This window comes from Ochotona princeps, chromosome 18 (assembly GCF_030435755.1).
Source record: "Ochotona princeps isolate mOchPri1 chromosome 18, mOchPri1.hap1, whole genome shotgun sequence".
Classification (NCBI taxonomy): domain Eukaryota; kingdom Metazoa; phylum Chordata; class Mammalia; order Lagomorpha; family Ochotonidae; genus Ochotona; species Ochotona princeps.
Genome location: NC_080849.1, coordinates 37,865,528 through 37,891,779, shown reverse-complemented (window position 1 = coordinate 37,891,779; position 26,252 = coordinate 37,865,528). Strand labels below are relative to the sequence as shown.

Sequence of the window (26,252 nt, the reverse complement as noted above, 5' to 3'; positions counted from 1 at the left end):
AGTGGAGGCAGGGCCAGTTCACAGATCTTCTTGTTTTTAATTCTCGCCTCTTTGTTTTGAAGTGACTAGTGGTGATTGTTCCTGGAAGTGGGAAGGGAGAGGCTTGTCCCAATTGACATCTCTTTAGGCAAAATCAATACAATGAATATGGTCTTATAAAATCGACGTGTTAAAATGTGATTCAACTTAAAGAGGGTTTCATGATTAAATTCTTTCCAGTTACAGAAAGTCTCCTGAATTTAAAACATTCTTTAGGTTGAACAAAATTGTGATTTTGCATTTTAGTTGCAAACAACTGAAATGTACCTAAGTAAACATGCTAACAAATTATGCCCTGCATTTTTATGTGGCTATATCAATACTTGCACTGTAGCAGGGACTTAAACGGATTTTTATTATGCCACATCTAGTAGAATAAAATTAATTCTTAAATATTTATTGATGAATTATCTATTTTACAGAGGTACATAACATCTCTAGATGTCATCTTTCTCAAGATATGGTAAATTCTTACTGTTTAAGTGGTTGAGACAGAGCAGAAAATATAATCAGTCTGAAGTCTGATTTGTGTGTATGTGTGTGTTATAAAAATACAGAAATGCTTCAGAGAATATTCATAGCATTGTTACGCATAACTCCTTACTTAATTTATCTTCCTTGATGTATATGTGAGAATCCCATTCCAAGAATGATAAGCAATTCTGCATTTTTATGTTTTATTTTGTTTCTCATCAAACGCAGACTATCAGGAAAAGACATACTAAAAGCACAGTCCTCAAGCGCACCAAGAGAAGATGGGCTCCTATTCCTTGTTCTCTGATGGAAAACTCACTCGGTCCATTTCCCCAGCATGTGCAGCAGGTGCATTCCCCTTACTTGATCTTTGTAGATGTCAATTTTGTGTTAACTTTCCTTTTAATTACATCAGGTGGAAATGAGGGTGATTAAGTTTCCGGCATTACAACTACGTGGAACTGACCCAATGTAGTTTTATTTTTAAAAAAATGTTTTTATACACTTTGAAAAATGTGTTGCATTTTGAGTCCCTAAAGTCCATTAGTAGAACGTTCAAATCTACCCAAATACTGTATCACTGGGCTTTTTGTCCCTCGTGAAATACGACTGCAAATTTTACATAGTTGCCTTTCACTTAAATTAGTATTTATCCTCCATTAATGTCTACTTTTGGGGTTTCCAAGTAAAGTTGCGTATCTGTTACATAGATGGGTTACAAACGTGAGGTGAGGTGCTTTTGAAGTTCTGCCATTTCAAAAAATTAATTGTGAAAGAAGCATTGCATTACTGTTACTATACATTTTTAGAATCATGTAATTATCAATTTCAAATAATTTGAAGTCACTGGAAGTGTTACTTTACATGGGAATAAAAATGTTGCTAGAAAGAGCAAAGGCATTTTGCTTCAACAAATTTTGTAAATATGCAGACGACAAAAGAATTTAGGATCAAGCAAGTGACATAGCCTATGTCCGCACAATGAAGAAGACATGACAATCCAGAAAGCATACACAGAAATAAGAAGAGATGAGTAGGAAAGAGAGTTAAGGATAAGCATAAAATATTGCAAAAAGTTAGATTGAAGACATTTGTCACCATGTGTTTGTTCTCTGCCTAACTAGTCACTTACTGTTTTAGGTCCAATCTGATGCTGCACAGAATTACACTGTCTTTTATTCTATAAGTGGGCAAGGAGTGGACAAAGAACCCTTAAATTTGTTCTACATAGAGAAAGAAACTGGAGACATCTATTGCACAAGAAGCATTGACCGTGAGCAATATGATAAATTTGAGGTAGGATTACTGAAATGTATATTCACAATTGTATCTTTTGTTACTGGTGTATTCATATTTCCATTGCTATTTACTTATACAAGCATCAAATACTTAAACTCATATTTTAACTATTATTAAGATGACATTGATGAAGAGGGAAAAAAGGAGATATAGTAAGGTCAATAAGGTAAAGGAAACAAACCAAAAATTACAATGATATAGGTAGGCATTTAGTGCAGTGTTGTTTTTAACAACCCTGGTTGGAACTCCTACATTACTTTTTAGAGGATCTGGGACGGGCGCTAGTTTCACTCCCAGCCTCAGCTTCTGGCTAATGCAGTCCAGGGAAGCACTGTGTGATGATGCAAGGATCTGGGTTCCTGTTGCCCAAGGAGGAAATCCAGGCTGAGTGCCTAGAACCTGACTTCAGCTGGATTTGCCCTCAGCTCGTGTGAGTAAAGGGTTGTAGTGTTCTGTATCTTTTCATTCTGTCTTTCTACATTTCAAACAAATAAAAACTTACAAAAAAGAAAATGTAATGATGGAATTTTTGACAGATTTTAACCTGCAGAATTGTGCGTGGAGTAACAGAGTTTTACTGAGTTCAAAGTTTTTAATAATAAATTATCTCAATTGTGGCTGTACGTTATAAACCACATGGTATTGTTCTGGGATGGACTCCATTATCTGAGTTGTTTCAGTGTCGGATACATTGTTTTAGTTCTTTGCATAATATTGTACTCGTTACTTCTCCTTTCTCTCTGTTATTTGCCAAAAAGATCCTCCGGTTCCATTTTACTTCCTTAGTAACTCAGGACAAATTTACCAACCCATTTTATATTATCCTATAAACAACAATTTCTGAATCTTCTGCAAAATAAATCTTTGTTTTAAATGCTACACTTCTCTTTAAAGTGCAGATGTGTAATTTAATGTACAGAGAAATTCATAGAGTCTTGGGAATGGTAGTGAATAACAGTGACTAAATAATATTTTCTTGTAGTATAAAATTAGAGCCATCTGGGAGATGGATAGGAATTGGTGGCCATGTAAACAGTTGTGGGGGAAGCCAAGAGCAAAAGCAAGCATTCTAGGAAAAGATATCAACAACAGAAAGCTCTGCATGCTCAAAGGAAAACAGAATCTATAAACCTTGATTGGAGTGTAGTTTGAAGCTACTTAAAAATGTTTTATTCAAGCAAAGAGCCATAGGAGCCATTTTAATCTGTTGATAAGCAAAGTAAATACTTGGAGAGGCTGCACACATTCTCCACTGTTTGCTCAGTCTTGTTACAAGATGACAAGATGTCATTCTGTACTGGGCAATGTACATTTTGTTTTTAACAATTTTCTAAAGATTTATTTATTTTTATTGCAACGTCAGATATACAGAGAGGAGGAGAGTCAGAGGGGAAGATCTTCCATCTGTTGGTTCACTCCCCAAGTAGCAGCATTGGCCAGAGCTGAGCTGATCTGAAACCAGGAGTCAGGAGTTTCCTCTGGGTCTCCCACACAGGTGCAGGGTCCCAAGGTTTTGGGCCATCCTTGACTGCTTTCCCAGACCACAAGCAAGGGGTTGGATGGGAAGCGGGGCCACCGGCATTAGAACCAGCAACTATATGGTATCCTGGCACATGCAAGGCAAGGACTTTAGCTGCTGGGCTACCACGCTGGGTCCCATTTTCAGTACTTTGACAAGATTTTGTTTGTCAGCCTTCTGTACCTCTTTGCTGCTTATCATGATCTTGAGGGAAAGAAGGAGAGAATAGTGTAAAAATTTTAGAAGATATTATGCTGTTAAAAGAAAAAAATCAATGAAATAATTTGACATTTTTGCTAAGTTGGCCTTTTGAATAATTTTCCTGTGTTTTTGTAGTTGTCAATATAGGTAATAGGCACTAGGAAAGACTGCTTATGGATAAAGGAATTTCTTTAAGTGAAGTATAGTTTCAAGGCATTAACTTGACACTTTCTAAACTAACTTGTAGCAGAACAGAGCAAGGTTTATCAGTCAAAAGAGAAGTTAAAATTGAAATATGCCTTATAAGACATTTTAATAACAGTTTCCTAAGTCGGTCGTTTCATTTATTTTTTTTTATGGCTTATTCCTATTTGAAATTAATGCACGTTAATTTTCTGTTACTTTTCCTTATAGTCATATACACCTCATGACCTCTTAGTATCTATTTTTTTCTATTTATAGGCTGCTAATAGCTGCCTTTCATACCCCAGAGCTGTTGTTATCATTAAAAACTATGATTTTGGTGATAGTACATCGTTGCTGATATTTTTAGAAATATGCTCATGGCAGATGAAACAACACACATATTCTAAAATGTTGTTGTCAAATCTGGTGATTTTCATGCAATTTTACCATTTGCTTTTACATAACCTCTAGAAGTATTACATATTAATAATCGATTCTATTATTCGAAATAAGTTGATTTGATAGATTATGAAAAAATCTTAGTCATGGATTTAATTCAACAACTACCATTCTTATATCATTTTCTTTCTTTTGCCTCCAATTGTGTTGCTTAATCTTCACTTCTGAAGATTTTTCTGTGTGAGCCACATACTATTATAGTTTGAAGCGTTTATCTTGAACTGTTAAATTCACCTCTGTCTTTCAGGGAGTCCTACAAGGCTCTTAAGTTTGTCAAAGAACAATTTTTAAGAAATCTTTGGTCAACAATACCAAGTTTTTCTTTGAACAAAAGTAGTCAGAATATCTGTGTGTTTTGAGTGTTGCGGATCTGTATCTTTGAAATTCAGTTTCAGTCTGATTCCTTCGCATTTATTCAACCAGAACCTCACTGCCTTGCAACATCATTTTCTTTTCCAGGAACACAAATCTTTCTTCTCTCTTCTGTCTGAACTGCTAAGCCATGCTGTGTGCCCACTCAGTTTGGTATTACTGCACTCTCTGTTTGTCAGCTCAATCTATACTGTATGCCTCTCACTGCAAGGTCAAACTCAATTCTCAACACCCACTAGCAGCTATTTCAATTTTCTTGAAGATGACAATAATCAAGCAAAACACAATGTAAAAGAACTAAAAGCTTTGAGTTTTTTTTTTTTAAGCTACAGAGGAATCCCAAGGGATAAAGATCTCTCTCTCTCTCTCTCTGTCTCTCTCTCTCGCTCACACACATACACACAACATTTAAATAGCACTTATGTATCTGTGTTAAAATATGACTAAGCATATTCCTTATTAATCTCATTATACATACATTCTTAGTGCTTTTAATATAGAACAATTAGAACTGGTATGCAAACCATTGCTTTCAAAGAGCTTTTGAAAGTGTTGCTTTAATGACTAAATAAGAGACTACTTATTATTAATTACTCTAATTTTATGATTGTATATGGATTCTGCTAGTATTATGCTATGCTTTAATATCCAGCCACATATTCCTGGTTTAAATTATCTAGTTTATAGTAATGATGCAATTATGACATCATTTGCAGATACTTAGCTCACTATTAGCATAAGAAAAAAAACAGGATAGTTTCTGTAATGCACCCAAATTAGTTGAGTGTGAAATGATATTGACTTGTTTTCAAATACAAAGAAATATTATTTCAAACTACCAAGTGATAATCTGATTGGATGAGGATACTCTTCATGTCTACTGAAAAGAAAAACTAACAAAAATCACCATAACTTAAACAAGGCAGCGTAGATTTAGTGAGGTGAAGAGGCATTTTTATGCTGCTGTGATGAAGTGAAATAATTCATTTTAAGAGATGCAATATAGACCTTATGGCAGCTTTTACGGAGTGCAAACTTAAGGGGTGTATTGTCTTTAAAATAGGAAAATGTGGATGAAACTGGATGCTACAAGTGTATATTTATGAAATATGTATCTAATGTGTCACTCTATTAGTTATTTCAGGGGTGCAAACTTAATCCCCCGAGGACAATTATAATCTTTTTAAAAAGATTTATTTATTTTTACTGGAAAGGCAGATTTACAGAGAGGAGAGACAGATCTTTCATCTGTTGGTTCACTCCCAAAGTGGCTACAATGGCCAGAGCTGAGCTGATCTGAGACCAAGAACCGGGAGCCTCCTGTTGGTCTCACATGTGGTTACAGGGTGACATGTTTTCCCAGGCCACCGGCAGGGAGAAGAATAGAAAGTGGAGCAACCAGGATAGGAACCAGCACCCACGTGGTATCCTGGCGCTTGAATGTGAGGATTAGCCAATTGAGCCATCACACCAGGCCCAACAATCATACTAGAGTAAGCTTACACATTTTTTTATACCTAAAAATTTCAAAATTGGCAGGATTTTAGGAAAGAAAAAATTTACAATAGCTTTATTACTGTAAAGGAAAGGATCATTTGGAAGGTTGAGTAATGGGACATGTGGATGTATCAGATTTGGTGGTGGTGCTGATCATGACAGAGGTGGTGCTTGAGGAGTTGACACAGTGATGTTACACTCCTGTGTTCTGTACGAAGTAGAGACATCCTGAAGGAGATAGCGGTGTAAGCTTTACTGTTGAAAATCCCATCATGGAGTGGTCTCCGGGAGTAGGGACAGGGAAGACATGGAGAATTGTTCCAGTGCTTTCTATCCCTGGGATCTGTGAGCAAATTCCTCCCCTTTCAGCAACACAGTGGACATGAAATGTATTGTAACACAGTAGTGACGGTTTTGAGATTACTTTAGCAGATGACAAATAGGTTACTCAGGAATCTGGTTAAGGAATGCCATGTTTAAAATTATGTTTCATGAAAATAAAAGCTGACTTGAGTGCTACAAGATTTACAGAAGGCATGACCAGTTTGGGTGATTGCAGACAAGCAGGAAAGATAGCATGTGGACGCCTTTGGAGACACGTTAAAGTGATGAAAATGGGAATAGTAAAGAAAAGTGAATGACAGAGATACACGAATGCTAGAACCTGCAGACTGTTGCAACTGCAGATTACAGCTAGTGAGACAGGAAAAAGAATGTGATGGGTGAAATCCTTTTATCCAAGTTTGTTTTAGAAAATATTACTGCAAGGAAAGTAGAAAGAGAAATTGTTGTGAAGAACTGAATCATGGAAAGATCATTTTCGGTGGGTTTAATTGATCCTGTCTGTGAAGATTGTCTGATTCAGCAACTAATTCTTCAGCATGTTCAATGTAAAAACCACATAGGAAAAGGCAGAAATTAACTTGGGGGTTAAAAAATAAAACACAAAACAAAACCATGAAATCCTGGCCTTTGAATCCAAGATGCAGCATTCTGGGCCTAGTGTGATAGCGTAGCGGGTAAGGTCCTCGCATTGAACGCTCCAGGATCCCATATGGGCGCTGGTTCTAATCCCGGCAGCTCCACTTCCCATCCAGCTCCCTGCTTGTGGTCTGGGAAAGCAGTTGAGGACGGCCCAAAGCCTTGGGACCCTGCACCCGTGTGGGAGATGTGGAAGAGGCTCCTGGCTTCGGATTGGTTCAGCTCTGGCCGTTTCGGCTACTTGCGGAGTGAACCATCGGAGATCTTCCTCTCTGTATATCTGCCTTTCCAGTAAAAATAGGTAAATCTTAAAAATACATCATTCTGAGATGGAGTGTATATGCATATATAAATATATATATACACATATATATTTCTAACATGTTAGAAAATGAGAAAATTTAGGTAAACTGAGGAAAGAACTGAAGCTTGAGCTACCTAAAGAACAAATAAGATTTTAGGTAATATATTCTTGAAAGTCAGGCACTGGAAATGATCTGCATAATTATGCTTACACTATTAAGAAATTCAATTAAAGCAAAAATCCAGTTTTCTTATGCAGTTGCTATCAAGCTAGGTAATGATTGAAACCTTAGGTTAAAATGAAACTAATAGTCACTGGTCATTCAGACAAGCAACACCAATGGAGAACTTTTAACAAAAACTAGTGTTGTATAAACACAGTCCAGAAAAAATATATATACATATAAATATACAAATAAGTAGCATTGTTTTAATATAGTCTGTGAAAACAGATTCATATAATTCTTTTTTTTTTTTTTTTTGAAAGGCAGACTTAAAGAAAGAAGGAGAGAGAGAGAAAAGAGATTTTCCATCCTCTGGTTCAACTGTCAAATGGCCGTAATGGCCAGAGCTGAGCTGATCTAAGCTAGGATCCAGGAGCTTGTTCTGAGTTTCCCACGTGGATTCAGGGTCCCAAGGACTTTGTCCATCCTCCACTGCTTTCCCGGGTCTTAAGCATGGAGCTGGATTATAAGTGGAGCAGTTGGGACGTGAACTGGGCACATGTGGATGCTGGTGTTAAATGTAGAAGCTCGGCTTACCATTCCACAGCACTGGCTATTTTTAATACACTTTAAAAAAGTACTTGCTGTTCACACAATTGGGAGGGCAGTATGCGGTTACTTCAGAGAACATGTGGAACTTAATACCATAGCTGATAGGAGAGCAATAAGGGATAATGCTGAAAGGGCAATGGAGTGCCTGTGGGTCATGCCTTCGTTGCATCATTTCATAGTTAAAGAATCGTTGTAGATGGTTTTTTTTTAATGCTATGTTTTCCTTCACCACTAGGCATACTTGTGCTTATAATTTATTATTGGAGAAGAAGCTAGTGATTTTTCTTCTTTTCAGATCTATGCCTATGCAATAACTCCGGATAACTACGTACTAGAGCATCCTCTCCATTTGCTATTCAAAGTTGAAGATGATAATGACAATGCTCCTTATTTTGAAAATGTGAAATCCATCTTTAACATTCCTGAAAATTGCAGATCTGGTAAGTCCACATTTATAGTGCTACAATCTGAAGATTCTTTGAAAATTCACTAAGTGTTATGATTCAAATGGTTTGATAGTTTCTATGCATTTACTTCTTATTTTGAGATCTCTGATTATAAACACATTATTTTTCCAATTATAAATAGAAAGTATATGGTATTATTCTTAAAGATCTGTGAGTATTCTGAATTCTTTGATCTATCTCCAAAATAAAATTCCATACATTTTCCATGTTGTCTCATGACTTTATCATTCTGGTAGTATGTATTTGACTCAGTTCTCTGTAAGATGGGATTGGTGCTTGGTTTATATATGTATATGGACAACATCTGTAATGGAGGGAGGGTTGTTCAGTTTTCTGTTATAAGAAATTATTTGCCCAGAAGCCATTTATTTGACCTGGTGAGGGATTAATAGAGAATATGACAAGAAAGTGACAGGTAGGCCTAAATTTATCTTGGCTTCCAGCAAAATGAGAGGCTGTTTTTAAATTACATTTATTTGCTGTTTTATTGCTTATTATTTATTGAAGGATATGTGAAAGATTAGCTATAGGGAAACAGAATTTTCCCATTTAATTCAAGAAAACAATTTAAAGAAGAGTGATATCACAAAGCAATAGCATTGTCCATTTTATGGTGTCAAGAAGTATTTTTTAACAGGCATTTGAAATTCAGAGTTTGGTTTTTCTGGACTGTGTTTATACAACACTAGTTTTTGTTAAAAGTTCTCCATTGGTGTTGCTTGTCTGAATCGTCCTTACAAAATGACCAATGGCTATTAGTTTCATTTTAACCTAAGGTTTCAATCATTACCTAGCTTGATGGCAACTGCATAAGAAAACTGGATTTTTGCTTTAATTGAATTTCTTAATAGTGTAAGCATAATTATGCAGATCATTTCCAGTGCTTGACTTTCGAGGATATATTACCTAAAATCTTATTTTTGGAAGATGATTTTACCTTTCATCATTAACCTTTCAGTGTCTGGGTTTTCTGTGCTTATTTTAAACTTTTGTTTAGAATGCAGTCAATTGACACATCAAGTTGCTCATGCGATGGATTAATGCACAATGATTCTAACGTGCCACAGATGTTATAGTCTCTGATTTTCATCATGTCCTTATGGTCCCAGATACATTTGTAAAATAGTATGTAATCTAAACCTTTCTAAAATTTTAATGTATTTTTCAAGGTCCCAGAAATTATGGTATGGAAATGCTGATCTGACCTGGCATATATTCCAAAAAAAAAATTTTTTTTTTCAACAAGCTGATTTGGCTCTATGTGCAGCCAAAATTGTGAGCTAGGCTTTCCAAGGGGAATGACAAGTTAAGAATTTGCAAGAAATGCTGTTTGTTCTTATGGCCTCCTCTATCTCCCTGTAGTGTGTGTGTGTGTACAATATTTACTCCTCACAGCATGTGGATTGTTAACGCAACGTTGCTCATACTCATATCTGAATACCAAGGCTTATCCTAAGAATACTTTGCCTTTTGCAGGATATTTTGTTTTCTCTATGTTGACAATGACCTGGATATATTAATAATTGATCATATTTATTGAAATATAAAATATAAACTCCTTTATATCACTTGAAAACATGTACTGTTCTTATTGATATGGTCATGTGGGGGTGTAAAAGAAAGTACCCAGATAAAAAAACAGTGTGAAAGTAGCTCGTGAACTTGGTGACATGGCGGAAGAATTGCTGTTACTAAGGGTAGGATGGGAACTGTTCTTTTTTTTTTTAAATTATTTTTGACAATCTTGACATAATTAGGGTAAAAAGGTTCAAGCACTACAGGAAGATGGGCAAGACAATCAGTTCCATATTGTTTCCTTCATGTATCTGATGTAAAAGGAGATTTTAAGGGAGAAGCCCCACCCAGTCTCCCACCCACCCCAGGTCTCAGATGTGGGGCATGCTGCAATATTCTTGCTCAACTGGTTTTGATAGTTCAACAGTTCTGAATTGCTGCCATTCTCACCACTCCAAGCACAATAAGGTCGTTGGAGAATCCACTGATTGACATAGTCCATCATAGAGTCTGCGTTTGCCCAGTATTTTCGTTGCCAACATATAGCTGAGGTGGTTGATTGACTTGTTCTCTTCTCTGTCATTTGACGGTTAGTGTTCTGAGTCTGAAAGCTCGATTGGGGGGATCCCCAATGAAGCTTCCTCTGAGGTGTTTCCAGACCAGATTCTTGTATGTACTGGCGAGCACAGGGCCTGGCACAGTCCATTGCCTGGATCAGCTGGTGGTTGCAGTTGCTGGGTTGGTTCTGTTTCCATCCTTGGCTTCCGCTGGAACCAATGGGTGTTGCAGTCTAGCCTGGTTCTGCTCAGCACATACTCGACCCTCACATAACCAGTGGGAGCTGCAGCCCAGCCGGAGTGACCCACAATTACCCTAACCAGGCCCTCCCTCTACCCTGGATTGCCAGTATGTGTGGCAGACTAGTCCAGTCTGTCCCACATCCCCTTTGAATCTCATACATGTCAATGGGTATTAAAACCTGTTCCATCTAACCAGCTCAACTATCCAGCCTTCACGATTGTTGTTGGGTGTCTCTGTGTAGCCACCCCAGCCCCTGTCCTAGTTTTCATGCCCTCCTGTGGGGGGGTGGTAACCCAAGAGGGAGGAGCACACTATTTCCCTCCCAGGCCACTCCCACTCCCAGATGCACTCTCTAGGTGGTTCTGTTGTTTAACTTGACAGAACTAGCCCCCAGTGCCAGCTTCTGCCAGCTGATGCTGTGGTTAAGCCCAAACAACCCTCACTCACTCTAATTGTAGATTGCACCAGTAGGAATAATCAGCCCAGCCTGGTTTTTCCCTGATCTGGTCCATATGAGGGCCACAGGTGTTGTAGCCCTGCCCAGTCTGGTCTGCCCCCATCCCAGCTCATGCTCTCCAGTGGCAGTAGCTGTTCAGCAGGGGAACCACCCCTTATTCCCCTGCCGGCTCCGCCCCCTCCCTTCCTGATTCTCATGTGTGCTGGTTGGGTGCTGTGGTCACATCTGGCACAAGCAACCTCACCTTGGCATTCTGTGTTGTGTACTGCTTTTGTCGCATCCAAACCTGGCTCTAACCACACTCCGTTCTGGCTTTCGGATTTGCCAGTGGATGACATGAACTGATTCAGCCTGGTCTGCCCCTGACCCATGCCAAATGTATGCCAGTGGGACACTTTCCATGACTTCTTGGCTGTTTCCTTCTATGCTTCTTGAGCTTATCTGCAGGGTCTGTGTCCTGCCAGAGGAGTTGCCTGGGCTCCTCCATCAGAACCCCTCCAATCGCCAGATTTCGCGCATACCAGTGGTTCTTATAGATGTAGACCACAATCACATTTTTCAGAGGAATCAATTAAATCTAGAGAAAGCCTTTGAAATGTTTGGATATCATTTATAAACTGCTTATCTTATGTGTAAAACTAACTTTTCAAAATCAATGCCTTGATTTCATTTTGGTTATAGCCTAATTATATGTCATTTGAAATTTTGACATTACTATATTTATCTAAACAGGAACTTCTGTGGGAAAAGTGACTGCTGTAGACCTTGATGAACCTGACACTTTGCATACTCGTCTGAAATACAAAATCCTACAACAAATCCCAGATAATCCAAAGCATTTTGCTATACATCCAGATACAGGTGTCATCACAACAACTACGCCTTTGCTGGATAGAGAAGTAATGAACTGATTAATCAATCTCTCAGTTACTAAGTTATGCTTAAACTGATAATGACAGGATGGCCACCATAGCTTCCTCTCTGTGAAAACTTTCCTAGATTGTGGTTATGGCTTCCCTGGAAATTTTCTTTGTTCCTACATAGGTATTAAACAAGGTATTAAATATCTGCAAGCATTTAATATTAATACCTACATATGTATTAAACAAGGTTCCATTTTAAGTTCATTGACTGTTACTTTGATACTCAGTTGTTTGAAGTACATCTTATTTTTGCTTTACAAATAGTATTTATTTTGTTCCAATATAATAATATGCAACTTTTAATTGATAAACTTTACCATTGGGCAGTTTTAAATTCACAGAAAATAAAAACACAAAGTACTAAGGAAGCCGTCTAGTCCTTGCTCCATCACAGGGACGCCTCCTGTAGTATCAACATTCTACATTTGCTACAACTGATTAACCTTCAAGGACGTAAAAATCCCATCTGAAATCCGTAATTCACCTTGGACTTCCTTCTTACTGCTGTGGAGTCCTTGGGTCTGGACAAATGTACATGATTGTAAATATAATTTTAAAAAATTAAACCTGTGAATAATCATCATTTGAATAGAAGTTATGACAACTGCAAGGTAGAGAAAATAGAAAAGTTCATAGATGTACTCTTTTGACTTTCTCTCCTCAGAAATGTGATACTTACCAATTAATAGTGGAGGTTCGAGACATGGGAGGTCAACCTTTTGGTTTATGTAACACAGGAACAATTACTATTTCACTTGAGGATGAAAATGACAATTCACCATATTTCACAGAAAAATCGGTAAGAATATCTCATTAATTTACCTCAATTCATTTATTTTTAAAAACGAATCTAGGGTATGGTATCTCTGTAACACCACACATTTTGGCATATTTGGGTAGAATTTCAAGTAATATAAGTAGAAAAACAAGATTTTTACTTTAAAAAATCAGAGTGTCAGTTATTTCTGGATGATAAGTAATCCTGCTGTTAGCTATGTTTGGACATTATTTTTCTTGACAGTTAATTGTTCACTGTTTTCTTCATGGGTAAGCTCTAGTACCAGATTCCCAGGATTATTTTCCATAGTGGTGAAAAAGGAACTTCTCCCTTTAAACTCCAAATTCTTACGATTAAAAGGGGACTACACTGTTGTCTTATGCTATGGGGACATCAGTGTAGTCTGACTCATCACTACATTTGTATCATGTATGAGCAAATTTTGGCAGCAAACAAGAAAAGTATGCAAGATAACATCAGAAAATGATTCTTATTTCTGGAATTAGAATGAGTCGCCTTCCATTTTTTCCCCATTAATCTATACCAAAGCTCAAGTCAAAGAAGGAAAACCATGCAGCTGGTGATAGACTTGTTCACAAACTTTCTGCATTTTTCCCTGCACCAGGAGTGAATGTGTTTTCCTGTGTTTCATACGAAGAAGTTGAATATTAATCACACAACCTAAGATCTCGTTCATAAAGATCATGTGCAAGAAGTAATTAGGACTCAAGTCTAGCACTATTACTCTCTAATCACTCTCATTCCTTTATAAATCTGTGTTACATCTAACAGATTCTGATTAATGACTTTCTTTGGTCTTAACATCTTATGCTTCAGCAATCACATAGTGTGTCTTTTGCAGAGGGAGGGTTGCACTATAATTTAATTTCTCCTGAAAGGGGGCGAATGGAACCGTTGCAGTTTAGAGAGAATAAGCCTCCTGCCTGTGATGCCCACCATACTCAACTTCTAACCCAACTGCTTACTAATGGCCTTAGATAAGCATTGGGAGATGACTCAGATGCTTGGGCCCCTACCACCCACATAGGATTCTGTGACGAAATTCCTGGCTTTTGGCTTCAACATTTCTGTTTCTCTTTCTCAGTAATTCTAACTTTCAAATAAGCAAGTCTTTGAAAAATTTCTCCAGAAAGGGATATAATTTCCCCTTAGAGTGTTTAACAGTGAATCAAAAGTAAATAAAAGATTAATATATAATAAACTAGTATATTATAGATGTTATATTCTTTTTAAAAAAAGATTTATTTATTATTTCTTTTGGAAAGTTGGATATACAGTGAGGAGGAGAGACAGAGAGGGGAAGATCTTCCATCTGTTGATTCATTCCCCAAGTAGTGGCAACCGTCAGAGCTGAGCTGATCCGAAGCCAGGAGCTTCTTCTGGTTCTCCCACACAGGTGCAGGGTCCCAAGGCTTTGGGTCATCCTTGACTGCCTTCCCAGGCCACAAGTAGGGAGCTGGATGGGAAGCGGGGCCACAGTGTTTAGAACTGGCACCCATACGGTATCCCAGTACATGCAAGGCAAGGACTTTAGCCACTAGTCTACTGCACCGGGCCCTAGATGTTATATTTTTATAATGCTAATTACAAACCAATATGTTATAGATGTTGTATTCTTGTAATGCTTACTATGTTAATATAAGTCATTTGTTAGGTGTTCACTGTGTCTACAAAGAGGAGAGAGGCTGTGCCTCAAATTCATATTGTTTCCCAATATATCATTATACATTTCCATATTACATTTTCTTTTGAACTTTTCATGTTAAAACTATAAAGTTGAAGTAACAAGAGTCTTTTTTTTTTTCAGTATGTGGCAGAAGTAGAAGAAAACAGAATCGATGTTGAGATTTTACGAATGTCAGTACATGATCTGGATTTGCCAAACACTCCTGAATCAAGGGCTGTATATACAATTATTCAGGGAAATGAAAATGGGAACTTCAAAATCAGCACAGATCCAAACACAAATGAAGCAGTATTATGTGTTGTCAAGGTAAATAAACAATTAAGCTATCTTTTAAACCATTCTAACTTAACTTTGTATGGTGATGTAAGAATAATTTGTGTACATATGCTAACTAGAATAGTGCAAAAGGGTGCTAATGTGACTTTGGTTCATTTAAATAAATAATTGTTCTATTATTGTACTCTTATTTTTCTTAAACAAAAGTCACATTAGTTGCAAAACACATTATTCTGCACATAAAAGTTATAAACTTGAGAAACTGAATATTCAATCTAATTTTAGATACTCACTGGATTGTTCTTTTCCCACAACACTCTCTAAATTAAGTCTTAGAAGCTTTTGTCTAGCAATTATATTTTCCTGACATGATTATTTTAGAAAATGTCCTTTAATTTTATTTCCCTTTGCTTCTCTTTGGTGGGGAGGGGCACTTCTAGATTTGTTGTTCTCTGCTTGTTTTCACTTTTCACTGCTGTTTCAGAATTGTCTCTAATTCAGCTGTAGTAGGACCAAGCAGTTTGGTCAGTAACTAAGCACATTCAAATCAAAATCATTTGAAAAGGTGCAATTACGGGTCCCACGCAATAGCCTAGTGTCTCAAGTTCTTGCCTTACACACGCAGGGTCACATATGGGCACAAGTTCGTATCCTGGCTGCTCCATTACCCATCCAGCTCTTTGTTGCCTGGGAAAGCAGTCGAGGGTTCCCAAAGCCTTGGAACCCTGCACCCGTGTGGGAGACCCAGAAGAAGCTCCTGGCTTTGGATCAGCTCAGCTTTGGCTGTTGTGGCCACTTGGATAGTGAACCAGTGGATGAAAGATCTCTGTCTCGCCTTCACTCTATAAATCTGACTTTCCAATAGAAATAAAAAAATCTTGAAAAAGAGAGAAAGGTGTAGTTACATATTATTTTATTGTTTGACTCAGATCCAGTAACTAATTTATTCAAGCAAAATAACTACCTACCTACCTATTATGAAAGAATCTTAGCTGTCACTGGCATCTCTTGTGATGTCGTAGTGCATTTTAACTCAATATATTATTAGTTTTTGCATAGTTAAAAAAAAGAAAAATTAAAGGCCTTCAGGAAAATAGGCAAGTTCTAGAAACAAAGGAAATGGTGTTCAATTTAGTTCATATGTATTTTTAAATAGTCACAAAATCACAGAAACCATAGTAATATATATTTCCTAAAGATTTGTGTTATAGTTACTTAAAAAACCTTGAAAACATTGTTTACAGCTGTTCTTTATTTCAAGCAATTTTTTGAAATTTGAATAAAAATGAAAACAGGAGCTTCGACACAAAGTGTTTTGGTTGAACCGTCAATAATTCACAATCGACAAATTTGCATTTGACAGTCTTTGTCATTTAGGAAGCCAAGCATCTTCAATTTTGTTAACACCCACTTTTCATAATGCTTAAATTGCAACAGCATAAATCCTCTACCTAATGAAATGTGTTGCTGAAAGTATGTTTATTGTGCAGCCATTGAACTATGAAGTCAATCGCCAAGTTATCTTGCAAGTTGGCGTACTTAATGAAGCACAGTTCTCTAAAACAGCCAACTCACAGCCTCCCACAATGTGCACCACAACTGTCACTGTCAACATTAAGGACAGTGATGAAGGTCCTGAATGCCAGCCACCTGTGAAAGTTGTTCAGAGCAAAGATGGCCTCCCAGCAGGCACAGAACTTCTTGGCTACAAAGCACTGGACCCAGAAACACACAGTGGTGAAGGCTTAAGGTAAAACATTTTCAAAAAGGTTCTGAACTTTGATTGTGGCACAAATTAACTTCAAATGTAAGAAATTTGCATGTATTTTTCAAAATGACAAATTTCAACATTATGTTCTTTTTTTTTTTGGTTATTTATATATATATTTTTTGGTTATTTGATGTCCAAAATTAGGTATATGAAGTTAGTAGATGAAGATAACTGGTTTGATATTGATGAGAACACTGGCAATTTAATAACTCAAAAGCAACTAGATAGAGAATCGAAATTTGTAAAAAACGACCAATATAATGTTACCATAGCTGCAATGGATTCAGGTAAGTGCTATTGTCTAGAAATAAAATTAAATATACAATATAAAATATCGGGTTTTTATATTTATATTTATATATTTTTAACTTGTATTATTTTCCATCATACATTTTTGTAAGCATAAAGATTCCCTCCTCTCCCTTCCTGTCCTCTATCCCTCATTTTCAACCTATTTTATTTGTAAACTGAGCAAAGTTTGCGGTCTCGCAATACAGATGTAGGAGTGCAGCCTCCCTTCCCACCCTTTGATTCCTCTCTCCTGTCTGCATTCGCCATCCACTCTCCTCCTTCCTTCTTCATTTTTTTTCATGATATTGGGATGAAATCTGTTTATTTGCAGATAGAAATTTAATGCGAACAATATTTTCCTTGTGACTTCTCACTTTGTTGGAAAGCAGCTACTGTAGGCTAAGGTAGACTAGTGCAAAACTGTGAGGGTAGTGAATGATCCAATTCTGTTTTGAGACTCATTTTATTTCTACTTAGAAAATTACATCATACCCCAGGTTTTCTGTTGTATTCAGAAACACAAGTTGACATTTTTATGATTTGAATTCGTTCACAGAGTTCAACCAACACAAGAGAGTTGAGTTCAATGTAGGATTCTTCTGAGTATCTGCAAATGAAAGACACATAGTTTTCTAAAGCAATGGTCAAACCATTTCATGTGGTTTGAATCTCTCTCCAAGGCTGATTTTAGAGTATGTTCTATGAAAAAAAAATGTCTTTACATTTAGCAAATTAAAGATCTTGAAACCCTTTGGGAAAAAAAAGCTACTAATAAACCAATTGTAATGTGTTTAAATATATGTTTAAAAATAATTTGCTAAAACTTTGTGCTAGTGTGTTTATACACATGTACTACCATGCAAATGTATTACATACATTGTAAAACTACAAACTAGACATTACAACAGACTCTTAAAATACCCCACTGTCACTTTTGAAAGCATTGTCACACTTTTGATTTAAAATGACTTTGTTCCTGTAGTTTGAAACTCAGTTTCTGTAAACACTTGAAGGACATTGCAATGACAATCTGTGAAAGTTCCAACTAGTCTTTGTTCAGTTCTCTTTATAACTTTTCAGCCTTCCTGCACTGGGAATAACATGCTATTATCACAAGTGACTTTATTTACTCTAAGAAAGGGTATATTCATGGCTTCTCAGATACATTCTGTTCTTACTGATTCAAACATGAAGTTAATTTTGTAAAAGGGTTCCTGGATTTGGTAAGCTGTTCCTTGACATTGCATCTAGCTCAGATTCTGGCCTGTGTTTCTTTAATGCAGATGCTGTTCATTGTCATTGCTCTGAGAGTTCGGTGCTTTCCCAGAAACAGAAACTCATTGCAATCCCAGAGGCCCAGGGTGCTTGGAACGCTTTTTTTTTCTCCTTAAAATGTATCTATTTATTTGAAAGAATTACACAGAGAGGAAATGAAAAAGAGGGAGGGAGACAGGGAGGAAGAAAAGAGAGACAGAGAGATCTGTTCTTATTCTAGCAGTTTATTCCCCAAGTGGCTTTAGTGGTCAGGGCTAAACCAGGAGTAAGGAGCTTCAACTGGTCTATGTAGGTGACAGGGACCCAAACACTTGAGCTATCTCCTGCCACTTTCCCAGGCCACTACCAGAGCTCTCGATCAGAAGTGGAACAGCCGAGCCATGAACCAGTGCCCATAAAAGATATCAGTACCACAAAGAGATGCCTTGACATACTATCTCATAATAGAGGGTTCAGAACAATTGGTTTTGATACGAAAGACTGTTTAAACATTACAAAATGTGTTTTTATTTTTGGATCCTATATGATGAATTTCCTTAAAATCATTGATGTTGGAGAGTTACTAGATCGAAATGAGAAATACTTTGCGCTAAATAGTTTCAAGAGCACAGGAATAAAATGTAGGAAATTGTGAAGAAGTATATTACAGTTTAATGACAGGTTAATGAGGAAGAACTGAAAATCTGACAACTGATTGAGAAAATGTATATACGCAGAAGGCCAAGTCATGACACCATAAGCTTCTGGTTACTGGAAACATTTAGTCAGCAATGGATAATTGCTGTTTCCCAGAATTTCTGTTGTTGAAGCATAATGAGCTGAGATTGTTAGTTAACCCCAAATTATTTTCAGTTGATGACGATGATATTTATAAAAACAGAAGCACATCTACATTGTTATAATTTTCAACCAATGTCAAAAATTGCTTAGATTTAGTTCTCTTATCTGGAGGCAAGATGGAAACTTATTGGCATCATTTTGCAGTATTTGGAAATATCTAAGACCTTATTTTCATTTCTGACTTGACATTCATTTAGATTGGTTTCCAGCATCTTTCATTCTGACTTCATTGACAGGATAAAACAGAAATTGAGATGGAATATAGTATTGCTTGATAAGTGCTGGTTGATTGTAGAAACAAATGAGCTTTAATTTGTTTTCTCATGGTTGATGTGTTTGTTAGATTTTTATAATTTCTGTTTTTCCATAATGAGGATTTTTGCTTAATTTTTAAAAGGTAAATTCATAATGTTCCTGCCAACACTAATTTTTTTACTTGCAAAATCTTGTCCACCACGTCACTTATCTTAGTTTGTTCATTTTGATGTCACTGCTATTTATGTTTAATAATTTTCTAACACTCACAAAATACTTATGTGCTATTACACATTTCTTCTCTTTATAGTTCTACCTCTCCCTTATTTCTAGATTTATTAAACCTTGCTCAAGTAGTTCTAAAATAAAGTGTTAATATAAGTAATTAGTTAAAAACCACTTTAAACAAGTGGTTATTATTTGGTGGTTATTCAACAGAAAAAATTTCTTAAAATACACTACATGATATATGTTAAACTAAAAATGAAAAAATGAATTGTATCTGTTATAATTTTAGCAGTTTTATAATAAATTCAACATTCATGTTTTAAAATTTAGAACAGCATTTAGATAAAATTGGGAAATACATAATTTGTATTTATTTCAATTTTGATATTATGCTATTTGATATTTTTATGATCTTGAAAAAATGGTAGAAGTTGGACTTTGTGTTCTCTTAAATGCAAATGATAATAATGGACGTTATTTTAGAATGATATTTACACAGAGAAGGAGGGAGAAGAGAGAAAGAGAGAGCAACTCCCTGCTAGTTTGTGCCTGCAGTAGCTGAAGTAGCCAGGGTTGGCCAACCTGAAGCCAGGAGGCAGGATCTCCTTCTGGGCCTCCCATTTGGGTGGCAGGAACTGAAGCATTTTGTCCATCATTAACTGTTTCCCAGGCACCTTATTAGGGAGTTAGATCAGAAGTAGATTAGCCAGGACTCAAAATGGTCCTCTTAACAGGAGGCAGGCATCCAAGGTGGTAGCTTACCTGTCTGATGGCTTAACTTTCTTTACCAGGTCAACCTTCATGGGCACTATTTTAATTAGAAATATACTTTGAGACTTGCATGTGAAATCTTAGGTAAATAGTAGTCTTGATGAAAAATTGGTATGTTTGTCAACAAGTTCCATTGTCAAGAGTGTATTAAATTAAATGTGGGTGAGGGTGCTGACTTAGACTTCTGGTTTATTCAATCAAATTATTCTAGACAAAAAAAACCTTCAGCAACCACATTATGTTAAATATAGTAATATTAACTTGTAATTGGCCAGGTAGATCTCTGTGCTGTTAGGATGAAGATGAGGCAATATGTCACTAAGTCACATGTTCACAGTTCAATGTGCTTGCAAAATGTAGTGAAAAGAGAGAGAGGGAGAGAGAACATGGCCACCATCAACTCTAGAAGTTGAAATCAGTTTCCTGAGTACCTGACATTAGTGTTGCAGTGACAACAGAATGTAACCACGAACGTAGGGTGGAGAGTAATTTGTGAGTTTGATGAGAAATTTTACAAGCTGGAGGTGAAGACAGTGAGGAAAGGAAGTAACTCAGAAGTTAATTGATGAACAGTCTTCACACTCTAAAGATGCCTATTTGTGCTCCATATTAAGCTGTAAGAATCACTTTTGTTTCCAACATGTTATTCTGTAGTGATGTACCTCATAACCTCATCACTTAGTTTTGGAAAATAGCCAAAGGGACACTTTCATCCAGCTACCAGTCTTTAAGAAAGAATAAAGTGTTGCTTTCTTGTAGTAGTGCCAGCAGATTTGGGAAGTAGGTAGTCAAACTTAAGTTTAGAAAGCTTCTAGAAAACAGATGTGATCTGTATATCACATAAATGGTTGAAAATAAGCCAATTTTTAAGTGAAAATGCAGCCTGTTTTTAATTTATTTTAGTTGGCCGTTCCTGCACTGGGACATTAGTAGTGTTTGTGGCCGATGTTAATGATCACCCACCAGGAATTGATACAGATGTGACTATTTGTCGACATGAAAAGGATTATGCTGTTCTTGAGCCTGTAGACCCAGATGGGCCTGATAATGGCCCACCTTTTCAATTCCTTCTGGATAATTCTGCCAACAAACTTTGGACAGTAGAAGCAAAAAATGGTAAGTAATTGGTAATTTTGTGATCAATATGGCCTTAAAATGGCTGGTAAACTTTATTTTCAAGTTAGTTGATCATAATAAATGTGCATTCATTTTAGAAAATTATTTTATTGATCTTAAGAAAGGGATATCCTACTTTTTTAAAATAGTGTATTTGTAGTAATCTTAGACTCTTGTTCTGAGTATCTCTTAAAGAAACAAGTATTCATTTAGGTGAATAATTGAATAACCCATTAAGTATGGATTAGCCTAATGTGAGTCTAAAATGATATAATTTTCTATTTTTGTGAAAACTTAAAATAATTCTTTAGCCGCTAAAGAACTAAAATAATTCTTAAGACAGGAATGTAGCCACTAGCATTTATTCTGTTTTAATTTCCCCTTAAGAATGCCACAAAGGAATAATATTCCCACTAAAAGTTATTTTTTCCCCATGCTATTTATTGTTTCCCATCTAGGTAAACATTTCTTACTACGTGAACGGCAAGCTCTTGATTATAACTATTATTTCGTGCCTATCCAAATTCAAGACAGACATGGTCTTAGTTCAAAACATGTATTATCGGTGAGAATATGTGATTGTACTACTCCATCTGAATGTAGGATGAGTCCTGAACCAAGAGATGTTAAGCCAAATGTAGTACTTGGAAAATGGGCCATTCTTTCCATGGCTCTGGGGTCTGCTTTGTTATTATGTAAGTATTCATATCTAGAATATGTTTGCTGAAATAATAGCTAATGTTCAGAAAAACAAATAAGATAGTTCTTTTTAATCAGGATGCTGATATCCTTTGGATAAGTGTCCTTTTTCAACATCTGCTTTAATAGGGATTCTCTCAGAGAATAAGCACATTGTAACAATATTACATTATTTAAAGTAAAATTCAAATTATTGAGATAATCATTTCATATACATTTTTATGTGTGAATTGAATACTTTGTATAATATAATATAATGAGGATTTCCTCCTCTGTAACATTATAGTGTTTTGAGCACCTATGTTTACAGATGGAAATTATATGAATAAAGAAGGAACTAATGAGAACAGGGCGAAGTTTGTTTAGATGCTTATGTTCTGTTATTAACACAGTGGTTTAACCTATACCTTAAGAAGTTTCCATTAAGTGGGCAATGGCATATGATACCATTAAGAAAGTAATGTGTAACAGGTCTAAGACTTTTACATTCTTCAAATTGTTTTTCTGCAAATGTGAAAGTATTGAAAATGTTGCCCATTTGTCTCTCTTTCTCTGTTTCCATATGAAATACTATGTTCCAGTTAATTTCCAGTTTGAGTTTTATGTTAAACTGCAAGTTCCTATTAGTATTATACAACTTGATGTACACTTTTGAAACTAAGGACCCACTTATATAATTGTCTTTCTTGTCTGTTTTTATGCCTAATGGTCTTAGTTTTATTGTGCTCAGAATTTCAAGTGTTACTGTATGATTTTAAATATAATAATCTCTGAAATTTAGTCTTCAATGTTGAAGAATGGAGGGAAACATATATATGAGTTAATCTTGGACTTGGGACTAGAGCTATTATTAATCTGAAAGAGAGATAGACTGTACTGATTTAAAATATTGTTTTAAACTTTGAGATCTAAGAAAAATCCCAATGTATGGAATGAAATTTAAAAGATCCTGCCAAGAAATGTTTAAACAATCATATGATCAGATTATTTGATATATTTAGGAGTGGAAAAATCACTATGTTACATTTATCTTTTTATTTTTAGGTATTCTGTTTACATGTTTCTGTGTCACTGCTAAGAGAACCCAGAAGAAATGTTTTCCAGAAGATGTAGCACAGCAAAATTTAATTATATCAAATACTGAAGGACCCGGAGAAGAAGTGATGGTGAATATGGTTTAATTTCCCTTTTTGGATCATGTGGTGATCCAATAACAGTTTGATTATGACATAATATAGCAACACTAATACTAATAAATTATGCCTTAGGAATGCTTATGACTCTGCAGAGTTCCAAATGCACATTTAATTTTTTAAAAAGTTGCATTTGTTTCTTTGAAAGGCAATGCGGCATACAGAGAGAGAAGGAAAAAGAGGGAGATAGCTCCCAAACGCTAGTTCACTTTCCAAATACCTAGAACAGCCAGGGCTGTGCCAGAGTGAAACCAGGAACTCCATGGGACTATAATTATCCTAATTTTGCATATGGAAAGTAAGGAAAAGCAGCTAAGTGAATTGCCTCCAGTGGGAAAGAAATGAAGGTGATCTGCTAGGTTTAGTTTGATTCATTCTATTTATAACTCTAACTTTATTTTTAGGAAGCCAATATTAGGCTCCCCACACAGACATCCAACATTTGTGACACAACCATGTCAGTGGGTACTCTTGGTGGCCAGGGAATCAAAACACAGCAAAGTTTTGAGATGATCAAAGGAGGCTACCCCGTGGATCTCAGCAGAGGCGGCGGGCATCAGACCCTGGAGTCCAGCAAGGGAGCAGTGCAAGGCGTCATGGACACCGGCAGATACACGTACACCGACTGGCAGAGCTTCACCCAACCTAGGCTTGGCGAAGTAAGTTCCAATATTTTTGATTTTCTGTGATGTGAAGGCCAAACACTATGATCCAGGATTTCCAAATGTTTCCCTCCTTATACATCTGGTACTTAGTGTCTTTTTTGTGTTCAGTTATAGTAGACACAAAGTAAGGTTCAAGCCCAAAGAGCCGAAAGATTATTTAAAGTTCACATTTTAAAATATGGTGTTTGGAAACATTGTGTTAGGAGTGCCATATGTATGTATCCTTAGGATGAATACAAGATTGATGATTTATTCCCTGTAAAATACCAGAACAATCACAGGAGTAAAGCTAAGGGTAGCGATAAACCGTTTTGAATGAACTTGAATTTTCTATGTGATTCTGAAACCCCAGTTATCAAAATGAAGCAGTTATATGGTTAAGCCTATATTTTGGGTTTTAGTTCCATGTATTATTGTTATGGTTCACATCAATAGTTTGATATTAGCCACTTTAATGCACTATATTATGATTATTTGACAGTTTTATAGCCTATATTGGTTTCCTCCAAATACGTGAGGAATTTAGGGAAGCACATTTCAAGTACATACAATCTTTATATTCAAATGGAAAGTGGTAAATGAGTTATATGATATATGTGTCGCCTTAGTATTCATGACTGTGTTCACTAGGAGCATTTATTTACTTGATATCTTTTTAAGAATGAATATAATACAGACCAATCATGTGCATTTTTTGTGTAGGAATCCATTAGAGGACACACTCTGATTAAAAATTAAACAGTGAAAGGTAAATCAAAGACATCATTTTTATGCTAATATGTTTAGGTGTTTTGTAAAAAAAATAATAAAATGTGCTCTTTTTTGATACAGAAGGTGTATTTGTGTCGACAAGCTGAGGAGCATAAGCATTCAGAAGACCATGTGCGTTCGTATAATTACGAAGGCAAGGGATCTATGGCCGGCTCCGTAGGTTGTTGCAGCGATCGCCAGGAAGAAGAAGGGCTAGAGTTTCTGGATCATCTGGAACCCAAATTTAGGACATTAGCAAAGACGTGTGCAAAGCAATAAGTGTGCTTTTCAACACAGCAACATCTATAAATACATACAAGGGTTGATTGGACTTCAAACCATAGTGTGTCCAGTAACCATGTGCTAATTTGCATCATGTATACACTGATAACTATAAATGCAGGGCTCCCCTAAATTCTCCTGGTCTGACATCACTTCAACATTCCCTGGAAACAAAGATTGCACTTGCTAATTTTCTTTTGCATGCACATTTCTATTACTTTTTTGGGATTCTGTGTTGCCCTGCACCTGCTATTGTAACATTTATCTACTCTGTTTGCCGTGGAAGAGTATGTGGGAGAGCTGGGTATAGCGGAGGTTCGATAAAAACGAGTTTTCATTTTAGGTGGACGAATCAAATATTTTCTTCAAAATATTGAGGAGAATTGTGCTTTTAGGAATGTTTTCTGTAGTGCCAGAGAATTGCATTCTGTCTTCAAAAGAACTTTTTAACTACTCTTACATGCAGTCTTCAGTTTATTCACAAAGCTCATTTTTCAGCACATTTTTTCAGTCCATCCAAAGGGTACTTCCAAAACTGATTTCTTTAGGAACTTGGTCCTTAGCTCTCTGCCCCATGTGGGTATCTTATTAGTTCCTTAGAGTTTCTAGGATTTCTTGAAAAACCTGGACTGGAAGAAGCTCCTAGCACATCTGAGCAGCAGAAATTTGCCAAGGACTATGTGAGAGGATTTTCAGGAAAAGAATTGCAATCTCGATGTCCATAGGTTGACTTAGACTCACAATTATGTTTTGTTTGTTCAGCAAGGTAGGCTATTAATTTTCTAAAGTTATGACTATCTTCGCAAGAGCATTCACTCTCTGGTTTGAAACTGGCCCATCATCTCTGGGACTTTTAAACTGAAGGCTTTATGCCAGCCAGCACCCTAATACAGAGGACTTAGCAACAGACCAACCATCCAGCTGTCTTCCATACTGTAACTTAACACTTAGGTTACATTTGCAATTACTGGAAAATAAGAAATAAAGTCTGCAATGTGTATGTTGAAAATTGGCATCACATCACTGGCCAAACTTTTACTGAACAATATTTAATTGAGAAAACACATGAGCAAAAACATTATTCT

The 26,252-nt window shown here is 36.3% G+C and overlaps 1 protein-coding gene across 1 annotated transcript in view; it reads left to right on the top strand.

Moving 5' to 3' along the window:
• DSC1 (desmocollin 1) overlaps nucleotides 1-25,233 on the top strand; it is a 29,915-nt gene extending 4,682 nt beyond the window's left edge. Inside the window, exons 4-16 of the mRNA XM_004579587.2 lie at nucleotides 742-861; nucleotides 1,654-1,809; nucleotides 8,402-8,546; nucleotides 12,079-12,245; nucleotides 12,934-13,068; nucleotides 14,876-15,061; nucleotides 16,522-16,781; nucleotides 16,947-17,089; nucleotides 21,366-21,578; nucleotides 22,037-22,273; nucleotides 23,322-23,443; nucleotides 23,875-24,129; nucleotides 24,967-25,233. Coding sequence (XP_004579644.2) covers nucleotides 742-861; nucleotides 1,654-1,809; nucleotides 8,402-8,546; nucleotides 12,079-12,245; nucleotides 12,934-13,068; nucleotides 14,876-15,061; nucleotides 16,522-16,781; nucleotides 16,947-17,089; nucleotides 21,366-21,578; nucleotides 22,037-22,273; nucleotides 23,322-23,443; nucleotides 23,875-24,129; nucleotides 24,967-25,164 — 2,337 coding nt within the window. The 3' untranslated portion in view covers nucleotides 25,165-25,233. The remainder of the gene's footprint in view (nucleotides 1-741; nucleotides 862-1,653; nucleotides 1,810-8,401; nucleotides 8,547-12,078; nucleotides 12,246-12,933; nucleotides 13,069-14,875; nucleotides 15,062-16,521; nucleotides 16,782-16,946; nucleotides 17,090-21,365; nucleotides 21,579-22,036; nucleotides 22,274-23,321; nucleotides 23,444-23,874; nucleotides 24,130-24,966) is intronic.
• The last annotated feature ends 1,019 nt before the right edge of the window (nucleotides 25,234-26,252 follow it).